This window comes from Oncorhynchus mykiss, chromosome 12 (assembly GCF_057628025.1).
Source record: "Oncorhynchus mykiss isolate SJ-2025 chromosome 12, ASM5762802v1, whole genome shotgun sequence".
Classification (NCBI taxonomy): Eukaryota; Metazoa; Chordata; class Actinopteri; order Salmoniformes; family Salmonidae; genus Oncorhynchus; species Oncorhynchus mykiss.
In genome coordinates this window covers 90,835,057-90,855,224 of record NC_143033.1, presented here as the reverse complement: position 1 = coordinate 90,855,224, position 20,168 = coordinate 90,835,057, and the positions used below count along the sequence as shown (strand labels likewise).

General features: G+C 43.9%; 1 protein-coding gene across 1 annotated transcript; it reads right to left on the bottom strand.

The window, feature by feature from the left end:
* Nucleotides 1-1,133: 1,133 nt before the first annotated feature.
* Nucleotides 1,134-12,268, bottom strand: LOC118947905 (E3 SUMO-protein ligase CBX4-like). Its single transcript, XM_090191511.1, has 5 exons — nt 10,191-12,268; nt 10,048-10,091; nt 9,090-9,155; nt 6,398-6,464; nt 1,134-4,896 (listed from the first exon to the last, which is right to left on the bottom strand). Exons 1-5 carry the CDS (start codon nt 10,533-10,535, stop codon nt 3,463-3,465), a joined length of 1,956 nt encoding a protein of 651 aa, XP_090047637.1. The 5' UTR covers nt 10,536-12,268; the 3' UTR covers nt 1,134-3,462.
* Nucleotides 12,269-20,168: the final 7,900 nt, after the last annotated feature.

Genomic DNA, 20,168 nt, shown 5'->3' with positions numbered 1-20,168 from the left:
CTACGATGCACATCTAAATAGAGTTAAGCATACATCTCAAATGGTCATTATGGAAACCCTAGATACAGTTGACAAATGTATAACTCTCACAGCACGTCTCCCACCAAAAGACAAGGCAACCTGACGCATCTCACGGCCATTATATAGGCCGAATTATGAATAGATCGACTGCATGCTCATTAGACGAGCCTACTGGATAGGCCAAGGTTATGCGTGTGGGGGGAAAAGAACAAGCGAAGTCGAGGTCTACCACCCCATGACAGAACTTACCAGAAGGACAAATCTTGTATGTAGTCAGACCAAGACACATTGCTGAAACGGCACGTGAGTTTGTAAAAGCCTCAGTTGTGTTCTTACAAAAATGGAGTGAGTGTGGGAATACGTCAGTTGTAGCCTACATCAAACAGCCTACAAATGTGCAGCTGTGCGTGCGTCTTATTCAAAGTTCATGTAAAAGACGTGAGACTTGGTTGATAGAAGTGAAAGTCTAATAGAGGTCTTCCTTCCCATTCTACAAAGCCTTCTACAAGAGGTATCACAATGTGATATTGCACAAGACCCTCACCCTCCCTCTATGTGGTAGTTCTGATTACATTCCTGCCAAGGGTCAAGCTGTCTCGCTCCAACAGAAAAATAACCCATCAGTAAGTAGTAATAACACAAGTGCCCAGTAGTTATTTAACAGTTATTTACCAGTTATTTAAGACAGAAGGCCCTTTGTTCTGGATTGTATATGTGCTTATGTAACTTCATATGTGGTTCCATTCAGAGGTCACATTATTACCAACATTAATGTTTTTTAAAGGAAAGTTAGCCATTTTTGTCAAGTTGAAAACACAAAATGTGGTCGGCAGCCAAGGCCTAAATATTAACTTTAGTTTCCAAATAAAGAACATCACATGGCATATAAGTAGAATAAGGTGAATAATTATTTTAAAAAATATATATATATATAATATTTTTTGGGGTAGTTGAAGGCAATTATAATGGCTGTTACAATATGCCAGTCTAAAAATAAAATATTTTTTCCCATACTGACTGAAATAATACTTCAATTCATTTGCCTTAAGAACTGAATGTCATGCACAGTATGTCCCCATAGCAGGCCAAAGTCAGACAATGTCAGAAAAAGGTCAGTTCTCTTGCTTTATTGTAAAACATAACATAGCTGTGCCAACAGTAATAATTCCAGCCCCTCCCCATCGGAACACACCTTAAAACAATGATTTTGCCTTTGAACCAACAAGTGCAGGGAAATGTAACCTGGCTCCAACAAATCAATGGTAACCAAAAGGATTCAAAACGTTACAAAGTTGTGCTAAATGATGTACAGACAGGTGTTCCACCTCTAATGCAGAGGGCATCTAAGTGAGCTTAGTTTTTGACAGCAAAATAATCATGATAATAAATAATATCTATTTAATCATTATCATCATAACAATCATATGTAAATCCATAATCTGTCATTTTCTTTCTTGCTTTGCATTCAGTGTGCATCGAAGGCAATTTAGACTGTAATGTAGGTTACATCCAACAAGGTTTCAACGACAGAAGAAACAACTCTAACTTTAGCAGCAATATCAAAAGAGCTTGTGCTCATTGGATCATGTGTGTTAGGATCAAAATATCAGCCTCTAAACATAAGCAACTCACAATTAGCTTTTCTATTTTGCACAGAGATGGGTGTTAGGAAACACTGAAAATACACATGTATGACTTGTAACCCAGGTAGCTTCGATAAGCTAAAGACAAAGAAGTTATACATGTCAATCTATCAGGCCTTTGTAAAGCAAGCGTCAAGTTAAGATGAATGCCCCTACTGTATGTGTGAGATGCAGAGGAGGCTGGTGGGAGGAGCTATAGGAGGACAGTCATTATAATGGATGGGATGGAATTAATGGAATGGAGTCAAACATGTGGTTTCCATATGTTTGATATGTTTGACTCCAATCCATTTATTCCACTCCAGCCATTACGATAAGCCTTTCCTACCAGCCTCCTCTGGAGAAAAAATGTCACCCTGTCATAAGGTCAACTTAAATGCAAAAATAGTCCTACATAGACCTGCCACAAATAGTTCTGCATAGACCTGCCACAAATAGTCCTACATAGACCTGCTGTATGGGCTTAGTAGACCATCTGTGGGGTCTTCACCCATGCAATACATCAACCTAATTAGGGTCACAAGTCAATTAATCAGAAATTATCTTAAAGGAAAAATGACTCAGTTGATAAATGAAAACTCTGGTCATCATTACTCACCTCTGAGAGCTAATTTCTTAAATTGTTTGCCTTCCTGCCACCGTGCAATTCAATAGTGCAAGTTATATTATACACTTTGTTTTCTCAAAAGGAAAACATGCAATGTAGCAGCTCATGGCTAAGATTGACAGGGTTTGCTGAAACCGGTGTTCAGTTAGTTGAAATATATGTGTGTAACTCTATTTTTCAAACGAGAGCATTGGAGGATTTGTCGGAAGTTTGCTTCAATCTCATGTCAGAGTACACCCCTCGGTGAAACGGGGTCTGTATGATGTTGCTGTGGGTGCCCGGCACACCCAACATTCATATTTGCATTTCTTCTTCCATTCATTTCTCCTGCACTCACAAACAATAACAAAACTCACCAACATGAAATATGACACAGTAGCCTCAGACTGAGCACACCTGGCTGGAGGGGATTGTAAAACAATGGAAATACGTATAAATCATATGGAGAATACATATACAGTACATAGTACAAATGAATATACACACATAGGTGAATGCAATGAAGTGCTTTTAAACGGATCTTTGATCACCATAGTTACTCAACATCATCTACTTATGGACCAAAATAACTGCCATTATTAAGTAGAACATACTGTATGTATAAAACGGCTTACATTTCAGGCTAAACTCTTAGGGAAAAAAAGGTGCTATCTAGAACCTAAAAGGGTCATTCGGCTGTCTACATAGGAGAACCCTTTGTAGGACTCTTTTCGGTACTAGGTAGAACCCTTTTGGTTCCAGGTAGAACCCTTTTGGGTTCGATGTAGAACCCTTTCCACACAGGGTTCTACATGGAACACAAAAGGGTTCTACTTGGAACCAGAAAGGGTTCTCATATGGCGACAGACAAAAAAAACTTTTCAAACCCTTTTTTCTAAGATTGTATATGTTTGGTATATACCATCAAGCCACAACAGCAAAAGCTATTCTATATGACTTGATATTTCATAATGGACATTTCACTAGTAATTAACATCCACCTGAATGCAGTCGCTGAAATCCATGAGGGCACTTTCTTGGCAACCACATTACCGAAGAGTTGAAGTATAAAACATTGTAAGAAATGTATTGATTTTGAATTATAAATTATAAATCTCCATATGTACAAATCTTCACGTTTCTTTTTACATATACACATATTGATAAAGCCGTCAAATCAGTAGTCCTCTGTTTCGATAGGTCCAGGGACTGTTAAACAGAAACGTATTCCTTAAAAGTGACCGTGAGACAGTTCGTGGTGATGTCAGTGATGACAATGTTGCCCATAAAAGGAGAGAACATTAAGACAGACTCTTCTTTAGCCTCCTCTGTTGTTGTTGTTGCTGTTGTTGTTGTTGTTGTTGTTGTCTCTGACTCCTGTACCACTGCAGTTGGATCCTTATGCTCCGGTTCTGGCTCTGGCTCAGGTTCAGGTTGCTTTCTGGTTCTAGAACAGCTAAGATCCATAGGTTCTTCCTGACTGATGCTGGTGTCCGTAATCTCATACCCATACCCGCTACTGCTGCTCCGGCGGGGGACAATGAGGTGGAGGTCCATGGGTTTGTCCTGGGGCGGAGTGGGCACAGCACTGGGGACACTGATGCTCCTGGAGCTCAGAAACGTTTTACACACGCCCCTGTCCTCCTCGGGGTGGGAGAGCTTGCGTTTGCGGTCGTTATTTGTGGTGGGGAGTGTCCGTGTCTGGTCCATAGGGCTAGGGGTGGGGAGGCTAGTATCCATCGCCCAGGGGGAAGGGGTTGGGTTGGTGGTTAGCTGTAGGGGGTGATCATCCGGTAAGTCCGCCTGGCCCCTCGCAACCTCTGTGTTGTATTCCTCAGCCGTGCTGGGCGATGGTTTGGAGAAATGTCCGTCTTCTGGAGAGCGTTTCTTGGGATGCTCAGCGGCCGGCGTGGAACTGGCATTACAGATCTCTTTAGGGACATTGGTGGTTCCCTGTACCTTGGACATGTCTGACTGCTCAGCGTGTTGAGGTTTCTCTTCTCCAGTCAAGTCTGAAGAGTGTTTACCCTTGGCCGCCCCAGCCTTGTTGCCGTCCATGTACTTGCTCATGACGATGACAATGCGTCCATTCTTGTTCTTGTTCTTGATGATCTTCATCTTGCTGCTGACAGCACTGGGTAGGGCTGCCTCCTTTGGGCTGGGCTTCAGGGCGCATTCGCTCTCAGCCTCGTTGACACGCACCGCTGCTTTCTTCATCTCCACCACCGTCACGTCTTTGACTTTGCTCAGGCAGCCCGTGTTTTTGTCGCGAACCCATTTCTGCTGCAGTGCCGGTGGCAGGTTCCACCCAGGGTTGGGATTGGTGGGCGGACTGGGTTCCTGACCTTTGACCATGTCTTTGGGCCTGGTGGACTGGGTGTTGTACATATTAGGGTCAGGCTGGTAGTGGTGGTGTTTCTTGCTGTTGAGCTGATAGAATAACTTCTTCTTCCCGTTGCCCAGCTGGTCCGCTGAGACTTCCTGTTTGCTGGGCTGGTACTGGTGGTGCTTCTTGCTGTTCAGCTGGTACTGTTGGGGCTGGGAGCGGTGCGTCTGGATCGGGTCTGACCTGAGGTAGTTCTCGGCCTCCGGAGACGTCTCCTCAAATCCAGCAGGGATGCTGGATCTCCGTGCAAACGAGGGAAGCTGAAAAAGTCGGAAGACAATGGAAGGTTATTATTCTGAAAAATGAAGGCACTCCTTTCATCTTTTATTGTTCGGGTTTAACTGATGAGGGAAATAGAAAAGGCAAAAGATAACCAACAGAAATCTATCCTAAGTCTACATTTATGCTATGTTGCTTCTCATAACTAGTCCTTAGCCGTAGCCAGCAATCCAATCCAATTCAAAAGGACATTATAAATCCCCTCAAGGGTAATTCAAGACATTGTCGGAGCACAAGAATACAATATCATTGCATAAATTATCCACATACTGTAAGCCTAAATGCAACACACAGGCCTTGGCTAATGGCTACATTTGTACATTGGGATTCAGATGTTATCGGAACATTACATTCTAGTTCTTGGCTAACCTGGCATAAAGGACACAGACAACCGATCTATAACTTTGTGTGAGGAGAGCATCCAGTCAGTGCTCTCGGTCTGGGATTCCTTCCTCCATCTTCTCAGATCCCTCCCCCCTCTTTCCCTCTCCACTTCCCATGCATGACCCACCCCCCAGGCCATGAGAATGCTATTTCAGAAAGGGGAGGAAGACGCTATGTCTGTGACCTCAGGGTCACTTAGGTGCCACTAGACATGTCACGCATGATCCTTGATGTCAAACCACGTGTGGTTGTAGCAAAGTGGTGTGTCTCTTAAAGGCCCACTTTGTACAGACATTTTTGAGGATTGTCTATCCTTGCATCCATATCTATGAACTTGAGAGTGGTTACATTTCTCCAGCCTTATCCGTCAGCTTTGTAGCAAACTAAGTGGCAGGGCTGCCATTTTGTTGTTTTTCAAATGAAGTGGGTCTTTCAGGGCTTGACTACTCGTAGTAATAAACACAGTGGCACTAAATCACTAGCCTTTTGTAATTAAATCTGGCTCCAAGTGTGTTCTTACAAAATACTCAACCTCAGGGAACTGTGAACTATGTTCTGTTATTCTTTCACTTCTGCTTTGAATAATTCTAGAAAAGGCACATTTTAGAGCTAACAAATTGCTCGCGTGAAAATGGAATGGCATACCAAATTTCCCATAGGCAACATGGTTATTCATTTGGGGAGGAGAAAATAACACTTGTAAAATCTTAAAAGGGAAACAGCCATTTGCACATGTGGCTATTAGCATAAAATAAAATGAATGCGCTCAAGCAATACTTCCAGAGCCTGAGGCAACAAACTGGGTTTCATGATGAGTGTGTAGGTCAGACCAGCTGGAGGGCCCCATACCTCTCTCTCTCTTTCCTAATGCAAATCTACTCAAAATAACCACAGATATAATGACAGGGATCTCCAAAACACCTGACACTGGTGTGTTACAGGAACTTCTGCTCTCTCTCTCTCTCTTTCTCTCTCTCTCTCTCTCTGGCAACAGAATGGCAACAGAATGGCTGACTGAAATTCCTGTTATTTCTAAACAAATGGAACTATTAAACATAAAAACAATATGGACAATAAGGCGGGGATGATGATCGTTACCTGGACTAAGAGATGTTTTGGTTTTGGTCCACGTTTACGATATCCCATCAACTGTTCCTGTCTCTCTCTGTAAAAGATGATGAAACAAACATATATTTACCATGAGGGTGGAGGTTGGCAGGAAACATCATCTTGTGTCATCAAAAGATGTTTGACGTATTACATACTGGTAGCTTTACAAAATATTAATGAACTGTACACATTGACAGATGTGCACAAACAGAGCTAAGTTTGCAAATATATCTCTCTATTGGTCTTATTAATAATTCTGTAGCATCTCTAGACCAATTTCTTTTTGAAATAATCTCTTCAAGGTCAAAAGTGGAATTCTGATTTTGAAGGCTAATGAAGACCCGTGTGTGACATGCTGCAAAGCATTCTGGTCTGTCTGTATTTGCATAACTCTCTCCATAGTAATATGCCCATCATTCCATATTCTCATTATAATGAAGGATTTCAATTAGTTCTACAGCAGGGGGAGAATCTCCCCCTCTCTTCCACATCCTCTCCCACCGCCAGTCCTTACACCTCCCTATGGTTCTGTCACAGTCAAATCCTAATTAGGGTCACATGGTGTGTATGAAATTGAATAAATACAAGGTTGAAGTAGGGTTTACTGAAAATGAAATAACTGCAGCACAACAGCATCTACACTGCATAAAGATTAGGTGACAAGGTGTGTATGAAATTGAATAAATACAAGGTTGAAGTAAGGTTTACTGAAAATGAAATAACTGCAGCACAACAGCATCTACCCTGCATAAGGATTAGGTGAACACAATGGTCTATTATTAACTATGCACATTTGAATATATTGGGTTGTATTCCCAAATAAATTACACTCACTGAATAAATGAATGTATAACTAGATTCCAGAGAACTGTAGCCTACCAAGAATAACATTATATTTGTTTGGGTTTACAAAACTCTTCCCACAAAAATAAGAGAGAGAGCTGTGCAGGACGTTATTATTCTGTTGTGATCATATGCACAGTCATGTCCATATGAAATAATAGCTCCCTGGTTGAGGCCTTAAGTCATAACATTCTCATAAATATGACCCACTAGCCCAATGGCAGCTGGACTCGACGCACCCGCACCGCTGTGCATTAGCGCATGTGGCTAACACACAGCATTAATGTAGTAGGTATTCTATGCTACGGTATGAATGTTTAAGCAAAACACTGAGCAAACCCGTGATGACACGACCAGTCCCCGTGAACTTTCTGCACCATAAAGCAATAACGTGGTGTGATTTTACACCGGAGACGTCCAGCGAGGCAACCTCCCTTTATAGAAGATTTGGCAATTACAACCTCCCATGTCGATTCCCCTCCCCCATCCCCCGGGACCAGAGCAGAGCGAGCCGAACACACAGGCCTGCTCCTTCCCTCCCCACACAGCGCAGAGGCAGCGCTCTGAGACCGACCGTCCAGCCGACACAGACAAGGCCGCCGGGGGACTGGAGAATATGAGGTCGCCAACTGGAAATGCCAGAGAGCAGTGGATGTCAATTACGGTTTCCATAAATGTGATACCCATCCCCCGTACTTTAAGCTTTCAGCTTTCTATGCATCTCCCTGTCCCCACACCGACTTGAAGCACGGAGTGGTTGGTGGTGGTGGCCTTTGGGGCGGGTAGCCTAGGTTATCCAGTGGGTGAGAGAGACCAGCCGCCTGCACCACACAATGCTGATACGTTGTTGGAGTGAAATGATTGCGACATATGTGGTCATTAACGCAATCGAGTATGCATGACATTGCATGTGATGTACAGACATGATACTTTTATGCAGCCTTGCTTATAATCAACTCTTATAGATACTCCAAAGGTTGTAGCTAATACAAAGAGTATTCCGATCAATAGTTATGAAATAAAATGTGGTTTAAAATACCCCATTGCGTTTGAATGTAGCCAGACGATAGGCCTAATCATTAGTCGCCTGAATCTTAAAGCTAATTGTTGAAATCAGCCCATGTTTCCGACTACACAAGAGAGTGGTTTTGTCATTATAAGTACTTTCACAATGACATATTCATGAATTGACTCACAGGGACCAGACTATCAAAATAGTATTAGGCATATATGCGCAAATTCGTCGTTCATTCACAATGGCATCCCCGCGCCGTTATTTCCTCCAATACTGGCTCACTTTTGACAGCAGCCCAAGTCTTCGATTGTAATAGGCTACACAATAGGGCCGTAAAGAGGGTAAATTAGGCCAATAGGAAGATTGCTAATGAAGGATATTGACTTTATACATATATTTACACAGTTTATTGATGGACAACCTCACACCGAATGTCTAATTACAACATCTTCCTCCGTTTATTTTTCTCAAGTTTATTTTATTTTGTAGCAGTTCTTTGCATAGGACTAGCCTACATTAACTGCCATGCAGTGGAGCATGGACTCATTGAGACCCAGACCTTGACAACAACCCATGGAATAGTCTAGGCTATTAAAATGCAGAATGCAGAATTTAATCCTAAAACTATGCACACGTGCGTGTATCTAATCAATCCATAAACGTGTCTTTGGAGTTCTCCCAACATTCAAACACATCCCCCCATGGGAGGCGGTGTGGTGTATGAATAACATGCGCTGCTATACCCACCGCCCCCCTCCTCTCGTGACCATATAAGGTCATGACTCAACTCGAGGCTGCTAGGCCATATCCAAGGTCTCTCACCTGTTTTGGAACGCCACGAGAAGGCGCGGGTCAAGGATGTTTTCCTCGGGTTCCCATGTGTTGTATCTGTAGAAAGAACAGAAAACAATATGTAATTCATGTTGAGAAAAACAACATAGGCTATTCCCTTTTACAATATAGAGGCTAAGGTTGTCTCAATATATTATAGGTTATTTTTTTATGTTTTTTTACCTTTATTTAACTAGGCAAATCAGTTAAGAACAAATTCTTATTTTCAATGACTGCCTAGGAACAGTGGGTTAACTGCCTGTTCAGGGGCAGAACGACAGATTTGTACCTTGTCAGTTTATGAATTACATACTATCCTTGACTCTAGCCCACAACGTCGTTACAGTAGTCTTCATGCGTAAAGTAGCCTATACACCAGCAGGTTCCAAAAATGTGTTATAGCCTACTAATGGGTTCATCTCTTGGATGATTCACTATGTCTGGCAAGGGAAGACAATTCCAAAACCAATACGGATCATGCCTGCCATAGCAAATAACCCTGGGTATGTCTCAAGTAGGCTACGCGAGAGAGAGAGCAGTACACCATTCAAAAGACAGGGTAGGGTCCCTGCTCTATCCAAACGCGAACGGTATAAAACCAATACTCTTTGCACTGTGCACCGAGTTACAGTCGGCCATTTTAACACCACTGTCTCGTAAATTCGCTGGCAGTGCAGAAATAATTAAAACGGGATTACATGGCTGTGCCTACCCCCTTCCCTCGCATAAATTAGTGAAGGCATCCGTATCGTTCTCCCTCTCTTTCTCGCTGGCTTTCTCGCTCCCCTCTATCTCTATTTAGCTCGCGCGCGTCCCCGTAGCTGCCTTTCGAGCGAGGATTTTTTTGTTGAAAAACAAAATCGGTTGCTGCCTGCAAAATCCACATATGGGTACTATCGTGTGTCCGAGCATTTAAAATCATATGAGCAATACAATGTTTCACACTTACTTGGGAGACCACCCTCTCCACTTTACCAGGTATTCTATTTTGCCCTGTAGGAGAAGGGAGAAAGAGAGAGATTTGGTGAGAAAACCGATAACATTCTAATTGAGCTCAACGCTATTGAAATGTGCATTGGAGAGAAGTTTTACCTTCCGAATGCGCTTCTTTTCGATACCCTCCACCGCAAAGACGTGCTCTCCCGCGGCAGGTAGCTCCATTCTGGCTTGAATCCGTTTGAAGCGAACGAACGTTGAAATACGTTGATGCCTTCGTTCACTCGGTGCGTTCTCTCCTTTGGTAATTTTCCAGTTATAAGAAACCAAACTGTAATCCCTCCACCACTCCTCTCTCTCGCTCCTTCTCGCTCTCTCTGTCGCTCTCTTGCCCTCTCCTCTCTCTCTCTCACACACACACTCTCGCTGGGTCCTGGCTCGAAGGCAGTAAGCAGAAAGATATCCACAGTCCACACTAGTGAGGCTGCAAGAACACTTCATGCAATAGCCAGGCACATGACGTCAGAGCGAAGAGGGGGAGGTGAAAGGCAGAGGTTTGTACCCGCTCCGTGTGTGTGGAGCAGAGTTGGGCTGCAAGAGACAGGCAGCTATGGAAATGATAATCCATTACTGTATAATTTACATCCACGAGCAAACCATACCTTTGTTGACTAAATATGTATCCTATACCAGGTTCATTCGATCTGCACAATATGTATGTTGAATTGGAATCTTCCAAAGCCATTTAGAAAAATAAAATACAAAAATGTAGTTTGAGAACGTGTTTCATGTTTAGGACTTTTCAGAGGTGTATAACAACATGCTATTGATGCTTTATAGTCTATTTTCCCAAAAAATTATACTTGGCAATTTGTATCATCAACTTGCTGGGAATAGAAAGGAATTGAACAGAATATAATATAAGACGCAGGTGCAAAGTGTTCTCCGAATGTTAGGCACATAAGAGCCTGTCGATACGATGATCGTGTCTGTAAATGTAATAGATACATTATACAATGGTTTCAAGAATTGCTAATCAAAATACGTAATGAAAGAGTTTTCATAATGAAGCCTAAGAGCCGAAATTGGTCAGTGGGACAACACGTGTCAACCTTCAGATTAATATAAACGTGTTGTTGTGGATGCTGAAAATGTTAATAATAACTTTACATTATTCAAAGGGAAATTGGGTCATATTTTAAGGTTTCCTAAAGAAATGGGCACAATTCAATGAAGAGGGGCATTCAGTGGGCATTGGTTTAATGCGACCCCAGTAGGCTAGGCTATGCGTCATGTTCTTCAACGACGACCATAAACTGCCTATTGACTTTACCTTTTGACTTTCATGATCATACTCAATGCAGTAGCCTGCTTGAATTATTTTAAAATGTGGAGAGCCTATCGGTTATGAGGTTACCAAATATCTAGGTCATGCACTAGGCTACTCTACACCGAAACCACTTTCGTATGCTCCGGTCGTTCACAAATGCCATTTGAACATTGATAGACATCAGACGACTGCTGTAATCGATATTTTGCGTAACTTTAGGCTTATATTAGCCATATATGGCTAAATGTGCTCTCTAAAATGTAACTCAATAATATTTCAATAGGCTATTAAAATGCATGTGCAGAAAGATACGAGCTATAGTAAAGCAACTTCATATGCTACCCTGCTGTGTCGGGTACTACTTCATTTAATAGTTGTGCCATTAATATTTAAGCTACTCGTTTGTAGGAAATTAATGATTGATTAGACGACCGATAACACCATTGCGCATTTGGTGTATATGCCGCAATGGTGACACATTTTGATCAGGTCTACCTCGAAACGATTAGACGAGGGGTAAATCGAGAAGTCAACACCAAAATGCCAAGTATTCTAGCTGATACATAAAGCGTTTCCCTCTCAACTATAATTCAGCACCACAAGGGTTAATGCACGATCTTCCATAGAGCGGCAACCGCCAGCCTATTGCAACCAGGCACGATACAGCGCTGCCCTTCCTTATAAGGTAATGGATAGAAACGAGTGTAATATCACACCGTGTAATAATTAAAAGCCATATTTCACACTCGAAATACATACTGGGCGACGTCCTGATACCGCCTGCCGTAAAAGCGCTCGTGAAAACGACGGATTTGGATCATATTCACGGTTTTCATTTGCCCTTCAACTGCGGTCAGAGAGCGAATACGCCCTGCTCCCTTAGCAACAGCATTCGGAGCGAAATACAATTTAACTGGGACTATAGAGCCAATACAGCCCGTAATTAAATGTCATAGGTAGCGCTCACGTTTTTCTATCGTTTGCGAATTTCCTGTCTTATTAGTTAAGCGTTTTAGAAACGAAATGCATGGCTGGAGGCAACATGAAGCCGTGGAGTGAAGACGATATCTATCATTTATAGGTGTTATTTTCAATGGCTGTTAAATTGTATATAGTAGTAGGCTCATTCCCCTTCCATGAAGTGATATTAGTAGGGATGATTTTATGACACATTGAAGGGATCATTCATTTTTCATTGGCTGCTCCTGACGCAGCCATTCTGCAATGCTGCTGCCGACTTTTTCCTGATAAGAGTTTGATGGAATGTCGCAAGTGCATTTTTGTGTTGTCTCTCACGTCGATACAAACATCCAACTCAGCACAACCACATAAATGTCTACACACTAACCTTGTATAATCACCACTGAACAGAAACGAACGAGCCTACTAAAGTAGGTTTAGAAACGCATTGCACATAATACATTGTTGTTTCAGAAGGTATTTGTCTGTTTGAACTACGTGATATGGTTTTATGTTGTAGTTTTTGTTTTTGTTTCAGCATTTACTTTTCAAGTAAAACAAATGTCGCCCCATTTAATAAACCCTATTCCAGACTCACAAACTACTGTAGGCTGTGAGAATTCAGGTATAGGCTAAATCAACCAACCTGCCAAGCCTGCGAGAATTGGTAATCATTTGGGTGTGGTTGCACATTTGCAAGTAGACTATTTTAATACATGGTCTCACACCTTGATTACATGAAACGTTTCCCGCCGTGTTGGCCTATAGCCAATGTTGTTCTCGGCCCATATGATCATTATATCCGCCTCTGAACACACAGGTGCAAAAACTCACTGGTTTGACTCCAGGCTCTGATGCATCTCTAGTCAATAGCTGTGCCTATAGTTTTAGGTAAAGGCAATCAACTTCGATTGTTCATTCCGACTAATAAAGGATTAGGATGTCTAAATACAACCGTTTCTAATTCATATTGTTGGATGTGTATTGAAGATAGTAGGTCCTCCATTCCGACAGTGTTTCTATAGCACCACATTGTTTATTTTATAGAGAGCATTTATTTAGCCGTGTTGAATCCAAACATTGTAAAATAATTCTATAGTTATGAAAACAGCAGTTGAACAAAAAAAATGACTTGAATTGATTGAAGTTTATTAACAGATAATTGCACTTTATAAAGCGGGAATAGGCCTATGCGTAAAACGGTAGGCACAATGTACCAATGCTGCTCGCAGTGTATCTCAACGTTTCTCCATGACATACGTTCACAGTCTAAGTCTTTATAAGTTGTGTCTATTTGTGACCGGATAAAGTATACCATCTTGTATGAACCGTGGACGATGTTAACCCACAATTACTACGTTATCTTATTCACACCAACTTCTCAAGTCTGGGAAACAAAATACATCGTTTTTGTCGTGTAAAGCAACTGTAAAATTGACACAACAGTCGAGCCAAAAAGACAGAATAAATGTTTTCAAATGAGAAATGGCATGGCACATGTTCTAAAAATGTAAAACATTTCAGCTACTGTTAAGCTATCAGATATGAAGGTCAAAATGCGGTGGATTGCAACTCCTGTTGGAATGTCCATGACGGTGTTACAGAAAACGAATGTTAGATATGCATGTACATACATGGGCCTGGGTTAGAATGTAGAAGCTTTCTGTTCCGTCATCCCATGGGTAGCTCATTTATCATAGAATGGATGGTGGAAGCACTGTGCCATTTAATACATTAAATAACTGATGGTTTACCACTGTTTATCAGACTGGGCTAAGCCTTTGGGCAGGAACATACTTTATAGAATACACAAATGCTGTAGTCTCATATGTTGTATTTCGTTATTACTTGTGTACATTTGCGCTGTGTGTAGATCTTCACTATACCTCATATGGCAATAGAGGTCTGCAGATCCCCAGGAAGTGAGAGAGTAAAAGAGATTGAGAAAGAGGTGTGTGCATGTTTGTGTATGTGTGTGCCTGTGTGTGTGCCTGTGTGCGTGTGTGTATATCTGTGTGTGTTCAGCAGGGCCCAGGGTCAGGCTAAACCGTGATCTCTGCTCCCCTCACCGTGGGGAGTCATGAGGCGGTGAGGAGAGAGATGCTGGGTGAGATCCCAGACTATGACCTTTTCACAGACTCATCCCAGAGCCTCTCTCTCTCTCCGCTCACAGTCTCTCTCTCACAGCCTGCCTGTATAATCATCCAACCCACAAAATGGTGTCTGCTTAGAGAGGGCTTGGCACTTGTAGTGCCCAGACTGTGCCAACTGGTGAAATGGAGAGATCTGGGTGGCGGGGCAAAGTGGGGCAGAAGAGGGAGAGAATACAAGAGAAAGAGGAGAGAGTGAAGAGGGCAAAGAGAGGGAGAGGAAATGTCAAAAAGAGAAGGAGAAGAGGATTAGAAAGGGAGGGATGGGAGGAGGGAAAGAGGAGAGAAAAAGAGAGATATGAGAGAGAGAGAGGCAGCAGCACCAGCAGCACCAGCAGCAGTAACAGCAGCAGGACCACAACGGATGCCTGCATTGCTCAGCCAAGCATCTGATTCATCTCTCACAGAAAGATGGAAGAAAAGAGGATTGGATGAGGGGACAGAGTGGAGGGGTAGAGGGGTAGAAGGGGTTGGGGGGTATTACAAAAATGTTAAGAGGGCCCTACAGCCATTCTCACAACGCTCAGTGGGCGGTCATTAAGCCCCCCTATCAAACAGGCTGATGTGGCAGGGAGAGGGGGAGACGCACAGAATTAGGAGGGGACGTTTTCCCTCCATGAGAATGCAGTTTGAGATTCTTCAAGCTGTACACTGTATATCTGGCAACCTTGAAACACTTGGATTTTCGACAATGCGGTTTAGCTTATTCCAAGCCTTGTCGAATTAGCAACTCTATTATGGGGAAGGAAGTGATTTTGTTGGCACGCTTGGAAAAAAAGCATAATCACTGCATTCATTTAGATCAATTCTGTCATAGTAGAATATGCCAAGTAAACATATGAATTCATTGAAAATGATGTGACAATACAGCTGGTCATTTTAAATCCAGACTCCTAGCATTGAGGTTTTAATGCAGATATCTCCCTTCATCTTGGTCTTTTTCTGACATATGTTCAATTATGATAATGGTAACAAATGAAAGCCATTAGTATCCAATTAATCTTGGCACGCTGCAGATTTTAAAGGCCCAGTGTAGTCAAAAACGTGATTTCCTGTGTTTTATATATATTTCCACACTATGAGGTTGGAATGATACTGTGAAAATGTGAAAATGATGACAATGCCCTTCTAGTGTAACAGCTGTTTGAAAAGACCGCCTGAAATTTCTGCTTGTTTTGGTGGGATGGAGTTACAGATGATGCCGGTAAATTAGTTAATAGACAAATAGAGAAAGAGAGTTCCAAACATCTCTCCCAATAACAGTTCATTTTCAGTTTCCCCCTCCTCACTTAGACCACTCCCGGGTAGTCCAAGCCAAATTCTTCTTTGAGAAATTGCTCTTTGCTAAGAATCTATTTTTCTTTCTTTTTGACCATTTTAATTGAAAACAATCACGGGAAGGAACTTAATTATTACCCAGAAATGATTTGATATTGTGATAAAAATGGCTCCATTCGACCTTTAATGTAGCCTACAGCCTCTGCATCAGGCTGTATGGGCTGTGTGTATTAATGCGGGAGGGAAGTGGAAATTCCTCCTCCAGTGTCTTTGTCAGGCCCATTGTTGTCGTGTGGGGCTGGTCCATGGAGAGGAGCTCTCTGTGAGGGTGGGCTGCCTCACTTTCCTCCCTGCCTGCGTGTCGTCGTGTGGGGCTTGCTCAGTCCCCCCCCCCCCCCCCCCCCTAACCACCCCTCCTGCGACCCCCCTCTACTCCCATACCCAGGAGTCTGAGCAAGGGGTGTGTGGGTGGGAGTAAGGGGGAGCGGGTGGCGGCTGGCGGGGAGGGGGGCTGATAGAGAGCACCATGCTCCCTGGGGATTGGGGCTCTAGTAGGGTGTGTGGGTGGGAGTGAGGGGGAGCGGGGAGGGGGCTGATAGAGAGCACCATGCTCCCTGGGGATAGGAGATCTAGTAGGGTGTGTGGGTGGGAGTGAGGGGGAGCGGGGAGGGGGCTGATAGAGAGCACCATGCTCCCTGGGGATGGGAGATCTAGTAGGGTGTGTGTGGTGGGAGTGAGGGGGAGCGGGGAGGGGGCTGATAGAGAGCACCATGCTCCTTGGGGATGGGAGATCTAGTAGGGTGTGTGGGTGGGTGTGAGGGGGAGTGGGGAGGGGGGCTGATAGAGAGCACCATGCTCCCTGGGGATGGGAGGTCTAGCAGGGTGTGTGGGTGGGAGTGAGTGGGAGCGGGGAGGGGGGCTGATAGAGAGCACCATGCTCCCTGGGGATGGGAGGTCTAGCAGGGTGTGTGGGTGGGAGTGAGGGGGAGCGGGGAGGGGGGCTGATAGAGAGCACCATGCTCCCTGGGGATGGGAGGTCTAGCAGGGTGTGTGGGTGGGAGTGAGGGGGAGTGGGGAGGGGGGCTGATAGAGAGCACCATGCTCCCTGGGGATGGGAGGTCTAGCAGGGTGTGTGGGTGGGAGTGAGGGGGAGCGGGGAGGGGGGCTGATAGAGAGCACCATGCTCCCTGGGGATGGGAGGTCTAGCAGGGTGTGTGGGTGGGAGTGAGGGGGAGCGGGGAGGGGGGCTGATAGAGAGCACCATGCTCCCTGGGGATGGGAGGTCTAGCAGGGTGTGTGTGGTGGAATCCGCTGCAGCAGACCTGTCAATAGTGTATCGAGCCACGGCGCTATGCTGGCCTGGGATGCAGTCTATGTACAGTCTTTGGATTCTACAGGGCAGGCATAACACACAAATACAGAAGGAATAGATACAGACTACTGCCCTCAATTATACCTATGTAGCAAACGCAGTTTCCCACGCCAGCTGTGAGACAATGTCTGTTTCCATGTTTGACCGTTAGGATGTGGTTTCATCTTTATGAACTACAGCCCACTGTCCCTTTGTTCTTGTAACGTGGAGTGGGTCCATTCATTAGTGTCTCAGGCTGACATCCCATAACCGGAGCTCTTTCTTCAGATTCACTTCCTCTTCCTGGCTCCTGTTATGTTAATGATGAGTGGCATAGCTAGGCCCGTCGTCTTTGGCTGAGTGCTTATAATCCTTGTTGTCTTCCCCTTCCGTCTCTTGGGACGGCTTATTTGCTTGTTTTAATTGCATTTTAATTTACAATAGCCTGGAAAGGCTGTGACGAGAAGCTCTCTGTCTCTCTCTCTCTGTCTCTCATATTCTAAGAGACCTCTAACATACAACAATAGTAATGTCTAGCGCAGCCCACACCGCGTCTCCAAGTCAACACAACAAACCAGCAGGTATATATCACAACCTGGTTTACTCTATAGTGTATGTGAGAGGTCAGCGGAGGTTCAAAAACAATCAACTGTCTGGCCAGATAGAATTGACAGCGAGAGCGGCTGGATGTTAGAAGTCGATGATGTAGATGGAAAGAGCAGGTCTAATAAGAGGAAGGGTGGAGGGGAGAAGAGAGGAGGCAGACAGACAGACAGTTTATTGTGCTGGCCTATCTATATGGAAATTCAGTCACTCTGGCTCCTGCCATGCTGATTCTTTTTTTTATTTCAGACTTGATTTTGATTGGCTTCTGGGAAAGCAAAGAGGAGTTCAGAAGAATGGTCCAGAGATAAGACTGGCTTTCTTATTTGGGCAAAGAGCACAATGTGGATTAGAGATTTGTATTAAATCTATAGAGACAGTAGGGCTGGGGTAGGAGGACTGACGTTTTGTTTCAATCACTTAGACATTTGCAGTCCACTGCGTTTTGGGATTGGCACATAAGAAACAAAGACATGGATGAATGGATTTGTTTACTCTCTCTCTTTCCCTCTCTCTCCCTCTCTCTCCCTCTCTCAGTATTCTCTCTCTTTTTCTTTCTTTGAGGGACTCGTGTGTCAAAAATCATAAACATACAGTACGTATACTGTAAATATCCACACACACACACACACACACACATACACACACACACACACACACACACACACACACACACACACAAATAACACAATACACAAATGTACTCCCCACTTTCCTCCTCTCATGTTTACCTACACCTGAGGCTGATGTCCTACGGCATTCCTTTCTCTCACTCTGTGAACTCTCTCTCTCTGTCTCTCTCTCTGTCTCTCTCTCTCTCTCTCTCTCTCTCTCCCTCTCTCTCTCTCTCTCTCTCCCTCCCTCTCTCTCTCTCCCTCTCTCTCTCTCTCTCTCTCTCTGTGTTTGTGTATGTTGGTGTGCACTTGTATGTGTGTGTGTGCATGCTTTCGTGCCTATGTGTGCACATGCATGCGTGTGTATGTGTGTGTCTCAACCACTCATCCGCCTGACATACCTTGTAACATGCATTGAAAAAAGAGAAAGAAATCACTGTCATGTCCCACAGTGAAGTGTAACTCTCAGTCAATCTGTCCCCTCTTTCACCTAGCAGACCCTCCCAGTGGCATCCATATACCAGCTTACCAACAATAGAGACTCTGCTTCATAATGTGCTTCCCAAGACAAAGAGATAACATACCACAGATACAATGGAGACTGGTGAGGGGAGGAAGGCTCATAATAATGGCTGGAATGGAGTCAATGGAATGGTATCAAACACATCAAACACCTGGTTTCCATGTGGTGGTTACCATTCCATTGACTCCATTCCAGCCATTATTATGAGCCTTCCTCCCCTCACCAGCCTCCACTACACAGATAGAGGAAAGCACTACACAGTAAGCAATGAAAAGCTGATACATTTTAAGCTGTAAAAGGTCTTATTCAGCAAAGTGTTTACTTGATAACGATGCTATCTATGGGTGTTTTCATTAGAAATATATTTGAGAGCAGGAGAGAGGGTATTTACCAGGATAGGAGGATTGCATTGGTTATTTCAAGCCTCTCAAATGGCCTGCACCCCAAATGGCACCCTATTCCCTTTATAGTGCACTACTTTGGACCAGGGCCCTGGTCAAATGTAGTGCACTATGTAGGGAATATGGTGTAATTTGGGACTCACCCAAGGTCTCCAATATTGTTTCTATATGACATACTATATGTCTCATGTCTGTGTGATGGTTATTTAAAGGGAGCGGTATGGATTTTCTCCCCCATTCAACTTAATGGTAAATCAATAGCCTAGCTGGATAAAAGATGGGAGACAGAATTGAAGTGGAAACACAGAAACAATATGAATAAATATATATTTAAACTGCTGTTTTTAATCTAATGGGCTGGTTTCTGTTTTACTTTTTCTTATACTTTTACTGAGCACCAACGCCCTATCACTGTAAGTATGGTTGGTTGGGGCCTCCTGAGTGGCGCAGCAGTCTAAGGCACTGCATCCGGGTTCGATCCCAGGCTCTGTCGCAGCCGGACGAAACTGGGGGACCCATGAAGTGGTGCCATGAGGCGGCGCACAATTGGCCCAGCGTTGTCTGGGTTAGGGGAGGGTTTGGCCAGCCGGGATGTCCTTGTCCCGTCGTGCTCTAGTTACTCCTTGTGGCGGGCCGGGCGCATGCACGCTGACTTCGGGCGCCAGCTGTACGGTGTTTCCTCCGACACATTGCTGTGGCTGGCTTTTGGGTTAAGCGAGCAATGTGTCAACAAGCAGTGTGGCTTGGTGGGGTCGTGTTTCAGAGGACGCATGGCTCTCGACATTCGCCTCTCCTGAGTACGTACGGGAGTTGTAGCGATGGGACAAGACTGTAACTACCAATTGGATACCACGAAATTGGAGCGAAAAAGGGGTAAAAAGTACAAATAAATATTTGGTGGTTTGAATATTGGAGGTTATTATT